This window comes from Maniola jurtina, chromosome 17 (assembly GCF_905333055.1).
Source record: "Maniola jurtina chromosome 17, ilManJurt1.1, whole genome shotgun sequence".
Lineage (NCBI taxonomy): Eukaryota > Metazoa > Arthropoda > Insecta > Lepidoptera > Nymphalidae > Maniola > Maniola jurtina.
The window spans coordinates 5,066,836-5,086,835 of record NC_060045.1 but is presented as its reverse complement, the minus strand read 5'-3'; the positions used below and the strand labels follow the sequence as shown (position 1 = coordinate 5,086,835).

The window sequence follows — 20,000 nt, the reverse complement described above, 5'->3', positions numbered from 1 at the left end:
TTATCTTACTATACATGTAGTTATTTATTAATAAATCATGTTTTAATTAACGTACAAACAAATGTACAAAATTGGAATTCAATTGTTATAGCTACTACATACTACATATTTTTGGTATACAGCTGTATATTTTAACATGTCTTAGTGTAATATGTCATTATTATATTGTAAGAAATATTATATAACCTTAGTTCTGGCATAATACCCTTAACAAAGTATCACAATTTCTTAATAGTTAATTGCCTTAAACTAGGTCAAAAGTCTAGTTAACTATCTACGGTTTAAACTTCGAACCTTTACAAATAGTCAATAAACGATCTATGTAATAACACATGGAATAAAGTAAGCGTCTTTAGATTGATTCAACTAGGAAACTATCACGAATCACGATTGTCCATTCCACTCGCCTTCCATCCGCCACACAGAAAATGCATAACTTAACTTATCCTGAGCTAGGTATTTTCCATGTTCGCTTCCGGAATCACTGCCAACATCACTACTGGACGAAGTCTCACTGTTAGATAGAATCTGGTACAGGAATTCAATGTACTGTGTGGCCAATTGAAGAGTCTGTATCTTCGATAGCTTGTCGCTCGGCAGCGATGGAATAATTTGTCGCAAGCTCGCAAAGGCTTCGTTTAAACTTTGAGTTCTTTGCCTTTCTCGTACGTTGGCCATCACTCGTTGAATCTGCATCTCCTCAAAAGACTGCGCTTTCTTACGAGATGACTTCGAGGAGCGCTTCTTCGACGGCCTCTGGTCCTCGTTGTCGTCGCTACGCTCTTCTGTGGAAGCTCTGTAAGCTGGTTCACCAAGTTTCGGCATTCCGGTCGCCTCGTAATAATTCCCGACTCTGTCCTGTGAACTTGAATCATCGAAATAAACACTCCGAGTGAACTGCCTTTGACGTTGATCTGGAATATACATTTGGTCGTATGGAGGGTAATGGGTCTGCGGATATTCTCTTTCGTCTCCGTCGAATATAACGTTCGACGTCCAGGACTGTTGGATTTGCGGGGGTCGGTCGGGGCCATTGCTCAGATCCATTAGATGCGTGGGTGAGGATGGCGCGAAGCCTTGCATCTCCGCATCCCTTTTGATTTCCACTGGCACGTAATTGAAATACCGGTCGTTTTCGTCGATGTACTCTGATTCCTCTTCTCGTTTTATAAGCACTCTGTTATCACAATTTTCGTAACTCATAGTTCGAGATCCGTTTGCCGGCAGACGGTTCGATATGTCGTGTAACATGCGGAGGATGTCAGCGCAAGCGCTCGCAACTACAGACTGAAAGTCCTGACTCCTGACGCGGTCCGCCCCTACCCGTCCCTTCATTGACAAGATACAAAAAAATAACCATTTCCAGTGCGCGGGACCCGATGCGCCTCCCGCCCAGCGCGCCGCCTCCTGCGCTTTGTGTACGTTAGAAAGAGATGGGGATATTGAAACCCAGTCAATCGTTTTGTGTTTATCTTGTCTGTCATCTCAGAAATGTATTTACTGATTATACATAGGTAGATTTATAGATAGGTGTGGGTATGCGCTTCGGTCGCCATAACTGATCGCATCGGTAAATGTGCATCCTGTAAGATTCCACTGACTTGGTTTGGTTAGTTCCTGGAATATTTTTTTAAAGATATTAATTACCTACCTATACCTACGTTATTGACTTTTGCCAATCTGCACTATCAAATATTATAAAGAGTTAAGTTTCAATGTAGGGGGTAGGTAATATCCGGAACTGTAGATTCGATTCTAAAAAATTCTTTCACTGATAGGTAAGTAAGTAGGTAGGTACCTACCTAGATAGCAACATAGTCGTATTTCCGAGCGCTATTAAACCTACCTTAGCTATAAAATATTATTCGGATGAAGTCGCGGGAAAAGCTACTTAAGTAGGTACCTACCTTAAAACGAATAAATCCATAGTAAGTAAATCATTTAAATAGGTAATTAGGTATTCTGAGTAACCAACCTATGTATCTAAAAGTAACCTTTTAAATTCATTGTCTAGATCTAGAACGCGATTCGTAAAAGCTATTAAACTTTTTATTATTTATTTGTCACGCCAATATACAAAAATATCGGCGCCACCCTTGCTTAAAAGTTTTTATGTCGGTGCGACGCGTCTCTTGGTCGCCTTGTATTGGTACTAAAAATATCCTTGACGTAATCGGACCAAAGGAGCCGGGATCCCACGGGCAGACCCGTCGCGATCAGGCCTTTACAGGAATAATATAAATATTTAATATTTATATCTTCATAGATATTTGTCTAACGTTCGGCGCTCTGACAGGAGTCTGGATTATATCAAAAATATGTTACGTCGTCGTAGGTAGGTACTCGTATATCGTACAGGGGCTCGATTGCGGTAGAATTATTACAATGTCACGATCAAAACGACCTCTGATTTGTTGATGCTCGCTCACTATTGGCTACAAATTACTTACATTGTTGCAACAAGAATAACATTTTAGCCAATCACAACAGTGCGATTGTAATAATGATTGATGCAAGTTTTTCGGAATCGACCTACAGGACGGTTAACTTTAATGACTTGGAATACCTACCTATAACAGTAGGAACATGACGACTGCTCCCACGCGCCGCTAGAGCCGCGCGAGGATGGACAACCGTCCATCCACCTCCAAAGGCCCTTTTCAGGGCCGCCACCAACGACATGCTCGCGACCCGCGATCGCGCGCCGCACCCGCGAGTGCGCTCGACGTCGCAGCCCCGACCGGCTCCGTCACGCGCGACCTCGCGCCGTACGCCGCGCCTCCAGCCGCGCCCGCACCACGCGCCGCACCCGCATCACGCGCCGCACCCGCGAGTGCGCCAGACGTTGTAGCCCCGTATGGCTCCGTCACGCGCGCTCTCGCGCCGTACGCCGCGCCACCGGCCCCGCACGTCTCGCGCGCCGCACCCGCGCCCGCCGCGTTAACCGCCGTGCCGCGCCCGCTGTCGATGCCCTTGCTCGACGACGACAATGTGGCGGACAGCGAGACAACGGTCCAGCCTAGACTTCGGCAGGATGACGCCTACTACGCCGCCATCCTGGCCCTGGAAGGCTCAGATCGCCGTGCGCTCCCCAGCCGCAGGCAGCGCACCGACTCCGAGGAGGACGCGCCCGCTGAGGCGAAACGGGTTGCGAAGACAACCCCTCCCTCCCGCCACGAGATGCCCCGACGCACAGCCGAAGCTTCTGGGTCGGACGACACCCGAGCTCCGACGCCGGCCCCACGCTCCTACGCCGACCGCGCGAGAGCAACGCCACCGCCGAAGCCCGCCGCCGCCGCCCCTTCCGGCGGTGCGCCACCGAGCGGCCCAGCCCCGACGAAACAGCGAAAGCTTCGCTACCCGCCACTCATCGTGGAAAACCTGCCCAACTGGACGCACCACATCAAACAGATTAAGCTCCAGTTGGGCAGAAACCCAGCAGCCCGCCCTTATGGAAAGGGCATTAGATTCACGCCCCAGGAAGACCAGGAATTCCGCCTCGTCCAGCGGTACCTCACCGCCCTGGAAAAGACGGAGGGCGTGTCCTGGTTCTCCTACTCACTGCCGGCCGAGAGGAGCCTGAAGGTCGCAATCCGCGGCCTTCCTTTCAACACCGAGCCGGCAGAGATAGAAGACGAACTCCGCCAGCTGGGGTTCGAGCCGGAGTACGTGCGCCAGATCAAGGCGAGGAAAGGCCGACCAGGCTGCCTCTTCTTCGCCATGCTCCGCCGCACTCCCAACACGATACCAGCAGTCTACGACGTGACCGAGCTGCTCTGCATGGGGGGAGTCCGCATCGAGGCCTGGAGAGGGAAGAAGGGTCCCGCTCAGTGCCACAGATGCCAGGGCTTCCGCCATGCCTCAACGAACTGCCACAGACGCCAGGCCTGTGTGATCTGCTCACAGGAGCACAGCGCACGGGACTGCCCAAGACCACGGGAAGACCCAGCGACCTGCGCAAACTGCGGAGGCAGCCACCCCGCAAACCACGTGGGCTGTCCCGTGTTCCGGAAGGAGGCACGGAACAGACGCGCGGGCACCGTCGCGGCCACAGTCTCAAGACCGCCGCCGCGCACCGAGACCACCGGCTCCAGGGTACGGACGCCAGCAAACGACCCGAAGCCACGAGAAACCGCCGAGAAAGCTCCTGCCAGGAAGAGGAGAGGTCGTCGCCGCAGGAAGGCGACATCGCCAACCCGCGCACCCTCGCCGCCGCCTGTGCAGAAACCTAGACCTGCCGAGGGGATCCCGCCCCAGCCCAAGAGGACCGCCGAACCAAGCGTCGCGGCCATCAAGGCCGTGGCGTTTGAGACTCTAGAGGACGTTTTCCACGCCATCAAAAATGGCGGGGAAGACCCACTCCTGCGCATCCTGGAGGGACTGCGACGACTCGCCGCCTTTTCCGGTGAGGCCCAGCCTACCAAGGACGCCAGACAGGAGGAAGTAGAGAACCGCGCCACATAGATGCCTTGGAGCGCGTCCTCCGCACACGTCGACCACCCAGCTGGGCTTCCCACAAGCGGGTTCCACCCGGCTAGGTCGGACCACGACGGCGTGAGGACCGCTCCCAACTCTCTCTTCCTCACTGAGGAAGAAAGCCCGTAGGCCCAGGGCCAACCCAAGGACCCTGGCGTAGTCACGCCAGGCGGAAGATCCCGCATGCAGGAGGCCATTGCCTCGGACGTGCCTCTCCCGCGCCCTTGCGGGCGCGCGAGCTCACTTACCGGACAGTAGGAACATATTCTGAGTTCAATGATGGTAAAATTGGAAAAATAAAACAAGCTAATAATCTTTCAATATAGGTCGGTAAAAATACGCAAAAAGCTGTAAGCCCATACATAAAAAGCCGCGCGAGCCTCGACAGCCTAGTGATTAAGACATCCGCCTCCTATTCGGGAGGTCGAGTGTTCGATACCGGGCACGCACAACTTTTTGTAGTTAAATAAGTAGGTAGGTACTTATATGCGTTATAAGCAAATAAATGTCACTGGCTTTAATGGTGAAGGAAAACGTCTCGTGAGGAAGCTTCGCCTGAGAGTACTCCATAATATTCTCAACGGTATGTGAAGTCTACCATCCTGCACTTGGCCAGCGTGGAGGACTATAGCCTGAACCCTTCTCATTCTGAGAGGAGACCTTTCATGTGCTCAGTAATCCCTTACAGCTGTCTACGTCCAAGGCTTTGGACTTTTGCTGTAATTTTGCACGGTGGTTGTCTTTAGGTACCTCTACCTATCTACTTACCTTTAGTAATCAATGGCTTCTATGTAGACATAGAAGTCCTTGATTGATAGTAATATAGATAAGGAAAGTCGGAAATTCCCACAGGATTTGGAGTAAAGAGGATTTGTAATAAGTATTTCGCCTATAAAATACTGCGGGCGGTTGCTAATTGATTATATTCTGATAATAATCTGATTGTATGTAATTTCAAAACTTACCTATATTTATTAAAATTAAATTCTTTGTAGGTAGGTCTATTTATAATTTAAGTTCGTTATACTTACTAAATAATATTTTAGGTTTAAATAAGGAATAACTATATAAGAATATTGCTACGAGTACGTTTTACGTAGATAGAAAAGCTTCTCTAAATATTTAGATTATAGTTGTTCAAGTGAAGGGTTTATTTAACTTTTGTGTGTATTTTGGGAATAATTACCAACCGCAGCAGTGACGAGCCCGACGAGTTATTAATAGGTTCATTATTCTATCCGTATTTTAAAAATTTCAGTTGGGCTTAGGACGCGTGGCCAAGTTTAATTTATTTGGATGTTGGTGCACATAATATAGCTACCTACCAGCATAATATGCAGCATAATTAGACTTATTAATGCTATATTTACTTATCTAAATATATTTAGGAATGTGCATCTACCTGAAACAAATTAATTTAGGTACCTATTTACCTACTTAGGTATAGTGCGTTTCATCGAATAGTACCTATGGCGTTATGTTGGCTCCCATGTCTGTCCAAGTCATTGGCACGATATTTGCACAAGAAGACGCAGATTTTGTTTATTTTCATTTGATTTTCCTGAATGAATGAAATGAAAATCAAATGAAAATAAACAAAATCTGCGTCTTCTCATGCCAATACGGTGCCAATGACCACCCAACAGACAGGGGAGCCAACATAACGCCATAGGTACTATCCGATGAAACGCACTATACCTTACCTGTCTGCGGTAGGTTTAATGTCAAATCCAACATGGCGACCATGACAAAAAAATGCTATGCAAAAATATGTGACTAGATAAGTAGGAATGCATTTCATATTATATGGATGATAGCTTAATTTGTACCGAATCCAAATAGACTAGAAATTTAAGTATGTATTTAGATAATATGGTACATTTATGAATATAATATACCTACCTACCTGCCTAATATTACATGAGGCCAATGTAAAATTTATATGTAATATGTAAATACCTAAGTAGGTATACCTAATCAAATTAATAAGACTCCAAAAACATGTGATGTACTTATAAAAATTACCATAATATAAGTAGTTACTTAATGTTGGTACCTAACTATATCTAGGTACAGTACGTAGTGTAGTTATGTGTCAAGTATGTAGGAAATAGTGCTAATTTACTAAAAACCTTCGACAATGTTTCAATCAAAGCTTCCTTTTACCTAATTTTGTATGACTCATTAGGATGTCAACATCTGCCGAACACTCGGTGATTTGGGACTCTATAGATATTTCCTCCATTCATAAACTGTAATACTCTTACCGTTATCTTAACTTTGAAGTTAGATTCTCACGCCTTAGTAGGTAACTAGATAAGACTTGTTTATGAATGAACCTGTGGAAAAACAGGGTTAGACCACTGGGTTAGGCAATATTTAAAAAGCAATGTTACTTATGTAGCAAACAAACAATTAGGTGCATACCTGCCTTCCTAAGTACCTACTTATTTACGTAATTGATCGTTGTTACTATCATTATTTGGGTAATCATTTAGATTCCTGTAACAAAGCAGAAAACCACCACAAGCCATGTACCTAAATTGCAGGTATATCGTTTGTGTATGTATATATTCTGGTATCTACCAAGGTGTTATACCGAGTTAGTTACCTAATTTTTATACAAACCTATTGGTATACCTAGGTAATAAGTACCTATTTAGTACTTACTAGGTAGGTACCTACACAACTTTTTCTTCTATAGTTCTATAGTAGTTTAAGGAGAAAGATGGTAGAGGTAGGTATATATGTACCTACCATCTTTCTCCCGAGTTTCAAGTTTCATAAACGATAATATGAGTCCTGAAAGTCGGTGTGTTGTCAATCCCCTGTGATGTTCAGAATTCAGATAAAACGTCATCCCCTTGTTAGAGAGCGGGGCAGATGTTTTAGCTGAAGATTAACGCCTAGCGGAGTTTATTTGGTTAGAGTTTTACGACACCGTGGTTTATTTTCGAAAATGCTTCAGTTTGCGGTGTAAGTGACACCTGTTTGAGATAAATAGGCTAATCTCTAAAGGGTAAGTGGAATGTGTGTCAGTGAGAACTTTCTTATTTGTTACTCTCATAACTAAGTACTTCATAATATTATGGTCGGTTATTTAAGCGACGATATAAAGTGGCTGGATGAGGAAGGCTGAGGACCGGGTGTGGTGGCGCTCTGTAACGAAGGCCTATGTCCAACAGTGGACGCCCACGGGCTGATGATGATGATGATGATAATAATAGATTTAAGGCGTATCGTTAGATAGTCTATGTAGTGAACTTAGGTTCCACTTACCTAAAGGCTTCTTCAAGGTAAAAATATTTTCTTTGAGCTCTTAAATTAGTAGAAAGGCGATGCATTTTGTTATGTGGTAGCTATGGATACGAAAAAACGTAAAAATCCATTGAAGACGTAAAAAATTTGAACTTCCTTATTAGCCATGGCTTTACTTAGGAAGGTAGGTATGTTGTTCGTGTCGGAAACATTGGGTTTAAAAAACTAAATCAAAAACAAAAGGTCCAGAGAACTAAAAAGGGGGTTTTTCTTTCTTATCTTTTAGGTAGGTAAAGCTATGTATGTATTAACAAAAAAGAATAACCATTCCCACGCAGAATCGAGCCCACAGCTGCGTGCAATATGCCAAAAATAGTGCCCGTGATGACCATTGTTTCATAATAAAAACGGAGATTAGGTTCTAAACGGCAATATCGTAATAAATAAAGCGTCTTGGAAATGTTCAGTGCCATAAAACATCTGCGAGGTCTCTGCAGCTGTGGCGAGGAAAATACGTCACACGTGTGCCGGATCCATAGACCGAGCCTACCTGTTGCGACTGGCCACTAACTGACTGATAACAGCTATTGTTTGCCTAATTACTAATTCGCCGATAAATATATCAATGACTGAACATCTGTCTCGAAGGCTTTATAAAACGAGTTTAGGCGAATTTTCGGAATAGCATTAACTTAAGTTTGAACACATGTTGCACTGTTTTCGTTCATTTATTTCTTGTTTCCAGTGAAAGAGGCGATTGCAAAAGCTAAAGAAGTTGGTAGGTACGGTCGTATAATCCGGATTTTGATCAAAATCCGAATTTATTAATCATAATCCTAATTTTAGCATCCCTACTTAATATTGCCATTAGGTGATACCTACCTAAAAGATATAATATGTGTTTATAGGTTGGTTAGGTAGGGTAGATACGTAAGAAGTAGGTACTACTTAGGTATACCTACATGATTATATCCTAACTATAGTTACCGATAATCTACCTAATAATTCTGTAATTAGATTCATTTTGGACTACGTAGTAGTGGTGTGTAGTGTATTTTGGTACCTAGTAGTGGTGTAGTAAAATCAAGATTTCATTAAAATATAGGATTTTCATCGAAACCAGGATTATGTGATAGAATGGATACATCGAAGTACCTATCTAGTATCTACAATTCTACATACCAACAAGTAAGTAGGTATACGGACATACGGTAGGTATACTATCTTATGAAAGTGTGCAAAATGTCCAGAAACTTAAGATTTAACTTCTCTATAGTATAAATGTGGACCCTCTACAAAAAAATCTAGTTTTCTAGTTTCATCGTTAGGGAAATATTTTTTTCTTTCAGTAGGTAGGTATTAGGTAAAAACTAAGGACCAAATTTTTCTAAGAAAAATATAACTTATTTCATAACTTCATTGTTTACATGGATACCTAGTACCTACCTGTAGTTAAAGGCCTGGAAAGTGACATAGGCTACTTTTCATCCCGGAAAATAAAAGAATTGCTACGGGGTTTTTAAAAACCTTAATCCACGTGGACAAAGTCGCGGGCATCAGCAAGTAAAAAATAAAGATTGATGTAAAGACGCGTCTATGGGTTCGGATTTCAGGGTACACCTCCAGCGAGCTGAGCACAGATGCGTCCCATGTGTGCTGCTCTCTCCGAGACGCCGACGCCCGCCCATGCACACCATCAATAATTTAGTTTAAGGACACTCCTATTATTAACTTAACAAGAATTTTTTTTATAAATAAAAAAAAATAAGAAAAAGACTAGTGCTTGACCATAAACAACATCAAGCGTTTTAATTAGGTAAGTACAGTATTTATTAAGAAACTAAAAACTTTTTATAAATTTAAAAAAGATGAAAAATTGACTCGCAAGCTCGCAAGCGATGATGCAACCTACGGTGGTGCGGACTGGCTAGTGTTAAAGCTGAAAGAGAAAATTGAAGGGGGCATTCCGTATCCAAGCGTGTCGCATTAGAAACTAGGAAACAAATCGCTTCGTATGTGTCCGTGGAATTTCAATTACGTACCTACCTACGAGTGCAGACTGCAGACCTAAGGGATGACTCGAGTTGCAGTACGCTTGTAGAAAGGTGAGGAAGGAACCGGGTCAAAAAGCTTCTCCGAGATATTACCTATCTATACCTACTTGTCTACTTTTGGTTTCAATAGTCATCCCTATTAATTAATTTTAGCTTAATTAGGTAATTTGTTTTAATCATCGATGTATATGGATGGGCCCTTCGAAGATAAAAAACGCGCTCAAAAAGTCAAGAGAATTTGCAAAAGTCTCTTGACTTTGTCAATGACGATGACGTAAGATTCAAGCGTATTTTTGCGGACGGAATTGTATGGGAAAGGCTAATCCATATACATCGATGGTTTTAATATATACTATAAAATATGTGCCTGCCTACTTACTCTAAAATTCCAATGTTGAAAATCACCGTAGCTCAAAACGCCCATAACTCTGAAAAGTTAGAGGTGGGTCTAATCTCCCGGTTAGGAGGGGGACGTTTTAACCACTAATCACAATATTGCTGATAAGTATATGCTATCACAGTAATTTATAGAATACTAGCTCATGCCCGCGACTTCGTCCGCGTGGATTTACGTTTTTCAAAATCCCGCGGGAACTCTTTGATTTTCCGGGATAAAAAGTAGCCTATGTGCTAATCCAGGATATTATCTACCTCCATTCCAAATTTCAGCCAAATCCGCCTAGTAGTTTTTGCGTGAAGGAGTAACATACACACACACACACGTCACACACACACTCTTTCGCCTTTATAATATTTAGTACAATTAGGATATTAGGATAGTCCTAATTAGATGCGCTTGATGGTCACCGTAGCATCACCCTGCATTGTCCGGTTCACACGAATTGTTTTGTTTCAGCAGATGCAGTAGGTAACGCAACCCTGCGCGACGCTACCTACTCGGAACGATGCCAACTACCTAATTACTACATAGCCCATAGGCTAATATAAACAACGAGCTATTTGTATAACAATTGAATGAAATTAAAAAAGTGTACCTAAATTAAAAATTTATAACACCCCCGACAAGTGAAGGTTACAGTAACTAGAAAAGAGTTGATAACTTTCAAACGGCTGAACTGATTTTCTTGGAGGATGGCTAAGAACACTCTCGATCAAGCCACCTTTCAAACAAAAAAAACTAAATTAAAATCGGTTCATTCGTTAAGGCGCTACGATGCCACAGACAGATACACAGATACACACGTCAAACTTATACCTACTTAACAGAAAAAACGTTAGTTTACCTTCGGCATTTTGATGCCGCTTTCCTAACATTTCAACCATTTATGTCAGGACCACCCCTATATAGCTCTATGATTTCAAGGGGTGGTTTTGATTATTATCAATGATTTCAACTATAAGTCAGAACATAGCGGAATGTCATACTATCTACATTAGGACCTAACCTAAAGATTTCGCCTATTCCTGCCCGGCTAGCATGAGCAGTAGATAAAAATTATATCCCCCGATTATATCCACTGATCTCGTACAAATCAGTGGATAAGTAGGTAGGTATAATCGGGGATATAATTTTTATCTACTGCCCATGCTAGCCGGGCTGTTTTGGTTTCAGTACGTAAGTAGGTTTATACTTAATACCTAGGTACCTATCACAAATTTCAATCGTAAGTAACTATATCAAATACTATAAATCCAAGCTTAGGTAAATTATTCAATAGATTCCATTCCATTACGTTTATGGACGTCAACCCTAAGAGTTCTACAAATAGGTAGGTGTGAGATAGAGGTCTCTAGTAGTTACAAAATGCTCATAACAATATTGTCGCGTTAACGATGCTGGTTTGTAAACTTTGATGCAGGCGGTTTGCTAATTCTGAGCCTACATAATGTGTTTGCGTTTCCTGCATGGATCCCTTTCATGTCTTCTCGACCGATGATCTCAGCGACCGGACTACGAAATGTACAGAGAATTTGTAAATAGGTAGGTAAGTATAAGTCTTATATTAATCGTAATTTTATGGGGCTGAAAGTATCTTGCACCTTGTTACTTTTGAATTGAAGATGGACAGTGTGCATAGGTAGGTAAATAGGACGTCATATCTATACCAAAAAATACAAAGGTAGTGATGACATGCTTAGTGATTTCCGCCGCGGTGTTGGACCGCGGCACAGATCAATCCTTAATTAATCACCTACCTAGTTTAGAAACAATTTTTAGGTACCTACCTACACCTTTATCATCATCATCTCAAATCCTCGCCGGCCCACTACGGAGTACGAATCTCCTATCATAGGCTACTACGCTCGCCAAGTGCCCCCCCGAAATATCCCCGAATAAGAGGCCGAAACGACTCAACCACTAAGTTATATTACCGTTTACAGATTGGTAGGCACTAATTTGGTGAGCGCATTGGAATTTGGATCAATGTCTATTGGAGCCTATACTACTTAGGTGCATACCTGTGTTTTTGACAAGTGCAACATAAAATCAAATTCATATCGAACGTATTTCTGAATTTTGATATAATTTGGCGCATTTGTTTGGAGTATCGCAGTCATAATATTTTATTACATGCGCAATCTGAACGGAAGGCGCTCCTAAAAGTATCAACGCCGCCGCTTGATTTCAAAGTAAATATACTTATTTTCACGTTCATTTGGAAATATTCAGCGTTGAAAGAGATAGAGGCGATATGTAGGCACCAATTGCTTGCCTCGACTTGCAAATTATCCATATGATGATATTATGATTTCTTGACGATCAGATTGGTGCAGCGTAGCGTCGCGTCGTTAAAAACCTACCTACAGATTTCTTACTTCCTTCCCCAGACGAATTGATAATTTTATATCCTGTCTCTTCCAAATGGTTCTTTTTTATAGACCTTTGTAACTAACTCATTTTATAAGCATGATTAGAGCTTCTAGAAACAGAGAATAGTAAGTGCCTACTTTAGGTATACTTATACTAGAAGTGAAAGAACAAGGTAAGAACCTACGACCTCTCGGATTTCGCATTTCGTCGTCCTAATCATTGAGCCATTAGCGAGAGACTGAAAGCCTGGATTCGGTCCATGACAACTCGTATAGTGTAAACCCGGCTTTAGTAACATACTTAGTAATTGGCACAATAGCAATGGGTGGGCTCGCAAATCCTTCCGCCTACGATAGGGTACCATTACAAAATGGAGACATGCCTTGTCTAGGGTGCCCAAAAAGACTTTTTTAAAAAAAAGCCTGTCTAAAGGAAACTGGTAAAAAGCAGAATAAAAAACTACATATTTTAATATATCATTGTTATGCAAAATCTTCATACAATACTAACACCTATCACCATCTACCAAACATTATAAATAATATTATAATTTAGAGCCTCGATAGCTCAACGGTTGAGGAGCGGACTGAATTCCGAAAGGACGGCGGTTCAAACCCCACCTGTTGCACTATTGTCGTACCCAGTCCTGGCACAAGCTTTACGCTTAATGGAGGGGAAAGGGGAGTATTAGTCCTTTTAAAAAAACATAAGTATAGAAACCTATCGCCATCTATACCAAACAATATAGGTAGGTAACTAGTAACTACTTAGGTATTATGAGGATTGACTAATGATCTCAATATGTCACTTGGCATCAAAGATCGCTCACTGTCGCGGCAGGCAGGCTTTTGAAATATAGCATGTGTAATGAATTTCTGGAGCAGTAATGAAACGTCTGGCCTGGCGGTCTCTTCAATTCACAAATCGAATTATTCCAACCTATAGATTTTACTTACCAAAGCACCTTACCAATTTTTGCATATAATTAAAAACAATAGGTAGGTATACTTGACGCTACTTCTGTAAATAGTTATAACGCAACAGCACGGTCAGGCCGGCCGTTACAATATCTTCTGAGCGACTAGAATTTTGGCGTCACCTGTACCCACCTACTATATAGGTACTAGGTAAATATAAATAGACACGAGAAATAGAAGTCCGTATTGATTTTGAGGAAACTTCCTGGTACCCACTGACCACTCATATTACCAAAAGTGTTGTAGATAGGTAACTTTAAACTACCCTCATCCAGATAAAAATCACGTGAGATAAATATTTTTGGTATTGGTTTTCTAAACAATATCGCTGCCCGCCATCATATGGCGGGCAGCGATATTGTAGTCTTGTCTGTCTGTCTGTCTGTCCGCGTCTCACAGGTTTCTAGCTCGTTTACCATTTTGGAACAATGACCCTAAAAATATAAGATTAACGAAAAAATAAGTCTGTTCACACTACAACGCTTGTTTAACGCGTCCAACGCAGAGTTTTACTGCAACGCTTTTATAACGCTCGTGAGAATTAGGGCTAATAAAGACATCTCGATTCAAGTAGACGAAGTTTGATAACTCGGTACCACTCTGTGGTACCACTGATGTCGGAGTGGTCGGTAGTGGTACGTACATAGTGCCGTCGCTCGTCGTCTATGTAAGGCTTAACAGTTTAGGGTCAGCTATAAACAGTTGCCTTTGTAAGTGGATCAAGTTACCTAATGCGAAGAGGATGACCCAATTATTTGAGAAGCCTCAATACCATATTATGGTAACAGAGATCCAGACTACATCGTAACATATTACGTATGTAAGTAGTTAGGTACCTACTTACGAGTAAACTAAGGTCATGTAGCTAACTACTTACTAAAATAAATGAATAAAGACTTTATTTTTTAACATATAAGTATACCAAACACCAGACGGTAGCCGTTGTAAATCCCCAGTAGGTATGTCTTTTGATATAGGTAGGCCTCCTCCATCTGCCTTTATTCTGCCATATTGTAGTCCTTGCCAATGGCAATAACTGAATAACAAGTAAATAGTGAGTATATATAATAGAGAATAAAAAAATAAGTGAAGAACCTAAATAGGTACTGGTAAGTGGGTAAATACATCGATATGTGGTAAACAGGACAGCTCCCATCGAAATGAAAGTCCGCGCTACGTCTCTACTTTTGTTTAATCAGTATACAGATTCTACCGTCTATACTCTATGCTGTAGAAAAACCGTACAAGACAAATTTGTATGCTTGAAAAATAGAAATGCATGATCGTAGCGTTCATTCATTGTGCTGTAATGGTATACCTACCTATTTATGTTTGCCTCTGACAGTGTGTTTATCTTTAGACGCTTTTACGGCCGGCGATAAATTATTAGCTGTCCGTTAAATGACAGCTTGTCTCCGGCTACCAAATAAAATTATATAGAAGCTAATGTATACCTCGTACGGCGTACCTCCACTGAATTCATAATTATCCACTATTAACTATTTGCTAATTTAACTAGTTATTTGCCCTATTTTTAATTTTCACCGCGTTTGCGCTTGACCATGTCTCTTTAGTTAGATGTAATATTCTAAACCCCTTTATGTAAGAATATACAAGTTATGTGCGTGCCGCGTGATGGTAGGTAGGCAGGTGCCTGAATGTTCGTGCAGTCTCAGTTTGAAACGCGCTAACGAACAGATGTGGCAGTTATTTTGAAACCCCTACATCAGTCCTCAGATTATTAGGATTTAGGCTTTGATAGGATTTAGGACACAACAACAGCGAACTGAGTTTCTTATCAATTCACTGGTCTAAAATTGCTAGAACTCGAAGCTGCAAAACCAGTTTAAAAAGTTGATTACGTTGCCACTTTAAAAAACGTGAAATGACATTTGACCCAAAGCCGTAAAACCAGTAAAAAAAAATGCTGTAAATAACTTTACTCTATGATCCACAGCACAGTGCACACCACAGACCATGATCGTGCCATGATCTATCTGTGATGATCTATGGTGGTGCGCTTGCGCTTGTTTGTATATATTCCATTTATTTTATAGTTAAATTATGAATTAAAGTGAATTTAATAAACCATTACATAAAATGGAATCTAGAGAAACTTTTCTATCCTGTGCAGTAACGGTAGAGTGGATGACCGCACAAGGATCTGTTACGAGAAAAGTTAGTTACAAAACCGCTTCTCTTAGACTGATTCGGAATGAGTTTCGAGAAATGTTTATGGAAATAACGAGTGAAAAACAAGCGCCAATTCGGCTAGCGATAAAGAATATAAATGTTTTCAAAAAGTTCATGGCAGAGGGAAAATCAAGCATAAAATTTCAAGACGCGGGCTGTACGCTCTTCATATCTAACGCTCCGCCAACGAACTTGGTCTCATTTTTACGGACTATATTTGTTAAGATTACTGGTGATAAAGACCAAGCAGAGAGTAAGACTCCTTCCAAAAAGACCATGCGAGCAAAATTACTAAGTGGAAAGGCTCAAGCCTTCGAGGATATCAGCCCAGTAACAGTTGCTGATGTGTGTAAAGCTAAGAGTAAAATAAGTAAAGCAACAACTACCACACCTTCGCCACCTTCAAAGAAACGCAAATTAGAGGATGTCAGTAGAGGTCCGGTTCCAAAGAAGTTATACTCTCCATCACCTTTGACTACAGCTTGCTCTTTGAATGCTGAACAACAAAGGGTGTTAGAAGCTTGTCTCAGTGGCAAGAATATTTTCTTTACAGGATCTGCAGGCACAGGAAAGAGTTTTCTTTTAAAGAGAATAGTAGCAGCGTTACCACCAGATGTTACTATGCCAACAGCATCAACTGGTGTTGCTGCTTGTCATATTGGTATGGATTAATCCTATATCAGTTACTCTCATATTATCTCTACTATTATAAATTTGCAATTTTTTTTCTAATTCATTTGGGTAGTGTGCACCCAACAAACGAGTCAATAGACAGATTGTAACCAAACTTTCACAGTTCAATATAGTCTGACTTAGTATTTAAGTCAGCGCCAAGTTATATAAAAATGGTCCACAAGTATCTAATATACAGTTTAAAATTCACATGAATAAGGTCATTTCTGCAGAAATCTGCAATCAGTGGCAACTTCAAGCCAACTAAATTTTATTGGAACAAAATGTAGTAAGAAAATCTTTTTATTTTTAGGTGGAACCACTCTACATGCATTTGCTGGCATTGGAGATGGAAGTGCATCAATAGAGAAGCTAAGTGAGAGAGCCATTAAGACACCATTAGTGGCACAAAAGTGGAGAAAATGCAAACATCTCATCATAGATGAAATATCTATGGTTGATGGAACTTATTTTGAGGTTTGTCTCATATGTTAAATTCATTATTAAAGTCTTCAAAATTAGAATTTTACTAAAAAATAGAAACTTAAATTGTAAAAATTTGTTACAGAAATTGGAAGCAGTTGCAAGATATGTTCGAAAGAATGATAAACCCTTTGGTGGCATTCAGCTAATTCTTTGTGGTGACTTTCTACAGCTTCCTCCAGTAGTGGACAAAGCAAAATCAACTAAGAGGTTTTGCTTTCAAACATCGTGTTGGGAGAAATGCATAGAACTGTGTTTTGAGTTAAAGGAAGTTCACAGACAAACTGATCAAGAGTTCATTTCAATACTCAATAGTATAAGAATAGGTAGAGTAACAAAGGAAATAAGGGAAAGACTTTTGAAAACTGCATCACAGAAAATCGAAAGTGATGGAATCTTAGCCACAAGATTATGTTCTCATACTAATGATTCTAAAATGATTAACCACACAAAGTTGCAAGATTTGTCTGGTGAAGAAAAATTATTTGCAGCACAAGACAGTGATAATGCTTCTACTACTCTTGATATGCAAACAATCGCTCCTTCTAAATTATTGCTAAAATTGGGAGCCCAGGTGATGTTACTCAAAAATATCAATGTTAACGCAGGTTTAGTAAATGGAGCTAGAGGAGTGGTTGTGAGATTTGATGAAGGATTTCCAGTTGTAAGGTTCAAGAATAAAAAAGAATATACAGCAAGAACTGAACGGTGGTATGTCAAAAATGCAAATGGCACTTTACTTTGTCGCAGACAAATACCACTTAATTTAGCTTGGGCGTTTTCCATCCACAAGTCACAAGGATTGACCCTAGATTGTGTGGAAATGTCTCTGGGCAAAATATTTGAAGCTGGGCAAGCATATGTGGCTCTCAGCAGAGCACAAAGTTTGGATACATTAAGAGTTTTAGACTTTGATTCACGTCATGTCTGGGCTAATCCAGATGTTTTAGAATTTTACCAGCGATTCCGACGACGTTTGCAACAAATGGAAATAATACCATTAGGTAGGCGTCTATCTGACAAGTCAAATAAAAAAGGAAATCTTCGAGAGATACTAGAAAAACAATTAAGAAAAAAGTAACAGTGAAGACTGAATTATTATAATAGAATAAAAACGCCTATCTTTTTATTTATTAAAATACTAGTGCAATTTATTTATCTATACATTCTGTAATGTCTAGAATGACTTCTGTAAATCATGTATGTTATATAATGAGCATGTATTATTAGCAACATGACACTAGAATAATAAAATATGTACTTGGTAAAGCTTAGCATTATTTATTTTTTAGAAAACAGACACAATATTATTAATCTACCGTGATTCCACTGCAGTTAAGATTTCAATTTGCTCCTCAAGATGTACCAATTTTTCCTGTAGACTTTTTATAATATATTTGTGTGAATCTATATTTTTTTTAGATTCGTCCATATTCTTTTGAAGGATTTCTGCATGTCTTTTGTTCTGAGCTACAAGCTCCAACAATCTTGTGTTTAAATGATTTTGTTTCTTGATTAAGAGCCACTGCTGTGTTTCTACTGGGGCGTCAGATCTACATTTCAAATCATCTGATACCTTCTTGTCAAAGTTTGCTGGCTCTTTTAGATTTAGCAAGCTTTTCTTGATATCCATTACAAGTTCTGCCTGGGGTAATCCATGTAATATTTTGTCAACTCTGGTTTTTGAGGTGTAGGCAATCTGAAAATAAAGAATATAGATACATTTGAAATCCACTTGTAAATGCAAAGAATGTGTCTGTTAGCTTTTCACAGCAGCTCATCTGTGGAAACAATTTGGATGAAATTACTTTTAGTCGTGGAAAATCAATGAAGTCCCCACAGGACTTTTATAAACCTAAATTCACAAAGATGAAGTTACAGGCATCATCTAGTTTTATTATAAAAGAACAATCTTGAAAATGTAGTCTCTTGTAGGTAATAACACTTACTTTATGAACTTGACCAATGCTTGGAAACAGCGTAGGTACAGCAGTATCTTTAAGTTTTCTTTGAGCATCAAAATATTTATTTTCAAAGTGCTTGGAGCAAATGCGACTTTTTTTCCAATCAAGTACGGCACATTTATTTTTCAATGCATGCAGCCATTTATTCCTCATATCATTTGATGCAGGACATCTGAAATATAGCAAAATAATAGTTACAAGATAATATATTTTCACTGTATATGGTTAAAGCATCTTAAAACTTCTAATAACAGGGCCAAGCGATTATAACCTTTAACTACAGCTAATAATCTTTTTTGTAACTTTTATAGGAATTAGGAATAACAGCTAACTTTTGAAACGATTAGACACTACAATTAAATGATGGATTACGATTAATTAATGCGAGGTTATCATTGTTTCTAAATATAACTATGTAAATAAACAGAAAACTTACGGATGAAAATAGACGCCAATCGGTTTATTATAAACACTTATTTTGCATCCTTGTACTGCACAATGCGTATTTGACATTGTGCTTATTATCTTTGAAACTTTTAAAATAGATATATATCCCGATTATTTAAAAATATTATTTAGGTACAGCATAAAATTGATTAATTGTGATTACTTAATACTTACTGATTTGTCAAAATTTCATGCTGTGATCTCATGCTCAAAATGAGCAAGAACTGTCAAGAGTCAAGACCATAAACATAACATTTTTAAACTAGTGTTCCAGCTCTGGGTTCTATTCTTTTTGAGCCTTTCAAAAGGTTATTTAAGGTCAAAACATACACTATATTGACCGCGAACTTTTTTGTGCTAACTTTGTTTTTTATAGATTAGCTACTTTATGATTATTACTAGAAGTTTATGAGTTACATACCTAATCAAAGGTTTCTTTTGATTATTTTTCGTTGTTATACCTACGAACTGAACATTCGTTAATCTAGAGTTGAATACACGTTAAACATACGTTGGGCCAGAGTTGAAATGAAGTCTAATAAGTTGACTAAACGAAACTTGTACCTAAGTCAAAATTTGATCTGATACATAATTCAGGATTACGGAGGAGCTCGATTGCTATCATTCAATGTGACACTGAGGTTGAAATCTATAGACCGCACTTTGACTTTGCTTAGATTTAAGTTTCAAACGAGACAGATTA

General features: G+C 40.2%; 4 protein-coding genes across 5 annotated transcripts in view; 1 reads left to right on the top strand and 3 right to left on the bottom strand.

The window, feature by feature from the left end:
- LOC123873772 (protein twist) lies at positions 1 to 1,377 on the bottom strand. The gene has a single exon (XM_045918801.1). The coding sequence runs from the start codon at positions 1,333 to 1,335 to the stop codon at positions 385 to 387; it is 951 nt and encodes a 316-aa protein (XP_045774757.1). The 5' UTR covers positions 1,336 to 1,377; the 3' UTR covers positions 1 to 384.
- Positions 1,378 to 1,670: 293 nt separating this feature from the next.
- The window catches only part of LOC123873761 (protein brunelleschi), a 33,923-nt gene continuing 15,593 nt past the window's right edge, over positions 1,671 to 20,000 (bottom strand). Inside the window, exon 18 of the mRNA XM_045918779.1 lies at positions 1,671 to 1,685. The gene's annotated coding sequence lies outside the window, so the exon portion shown is untranslated. The remainder of the gene's footprint in view (positions 1,686 to 20,000) is intronic.
- Positions 15,541 to 18,155, top strand: LOC123873766 (ATP-dependent DNA helicase PIF1). Its single transcript, XM_045918788.1, has 3 exons — positions 15,541 to 16,392; positions 16,717 to 16,880; positions 16,972 to 18,155. Exons 1-3 carry the CDS (start codon positions 15,639 to 15,641, stop codon positions 17,965 to 17,967), a joined length of 1,914 nt encoding a protein of 637 aa, XP_045774744.1. The 5' UTR covers positions 15,541 to 15,638; the 3' UTR covers positions 17,968 to 18,155.
- Positions 18,151 to 19,510, bottom strand: LOC123873774. 2 transcript variants are annotated; one of them, XM_045918805.1, is made up of 3 exons: positions 19,472 to 19,510; positions 18,836 to 19,022; positions 18,151 to 18,585 (listed from the first exon to the last, which is right to left on the bottom strand). In XM_045918805.1, exons 1-3 carry the CDS (start codon positions 19,501 to 19,503, stop codon positions 18,202 to 18,204), a joined length of 603 nt encoding a protein of 200 aa, XP_045774761.1. In that variant the 5' UTR covers positions 19,504 to 19,510; the 3' UTR covers positions 18,151 to 18,201. The 2 variants fall into 2 exon arrangements, with proteins under 2 accessions (XP_045774761.1, XP_045774760.1); XM_045918804.1 differs by lacking the exon at positions 19,472 to 19,510 and adding an exon at positions 19,287 to 19,463.

Coding starts and splice junctions, on each gene's coding strand:
- LOC123873772 (XM_045918801.1), bottom strand. CDS start 1,335: ATGAAGGGACGGGTAGGGGCGGACCGCGTCAGGAGTCAGGACTTTCAG.
- LOC123873774 (XM_045918804.1), bottom strand. CDS start 19,363: ATGTCAAATACGCATTGTGCAGTACAAGGATGCAAAATAAGTGTTTAT. Junction 19,023..19,286: donor ATTGGCGTCTATTTTCATCC/GTAAGTTTTCTG, acceptor GCTATATTTCAG/ATGTCCTGCATCAAATGATA. Junction 18,586..18,835: donor GCATTGGTCAAGTTCATAAA/GTAAGTGTTATT, acceptor CTTTATTTTCAG/ATTGCCTACACCTCAAAAAC.
- LOC123873766 (XM_045918788.1), top strand. CDS start 15,639: ATGGAATCTAGAGAAACTTTTCTATCCTGTGCAGTAACGGTAGAGTGG. Junction 16,393..16,716: donor TGTTGCTGCTTGTCATATTG/GTATGGATTAAT, acceptor TTTTATTTTTAG/GTGGAACCACTCTACATGCA. Junction 16,881..16,971: donor TTGATGGAACTTATTTTGAG/GTTTGTCTCATA, acceptor AATTTGTTACAG/AAATTGGAAGCAGTTGCAAG.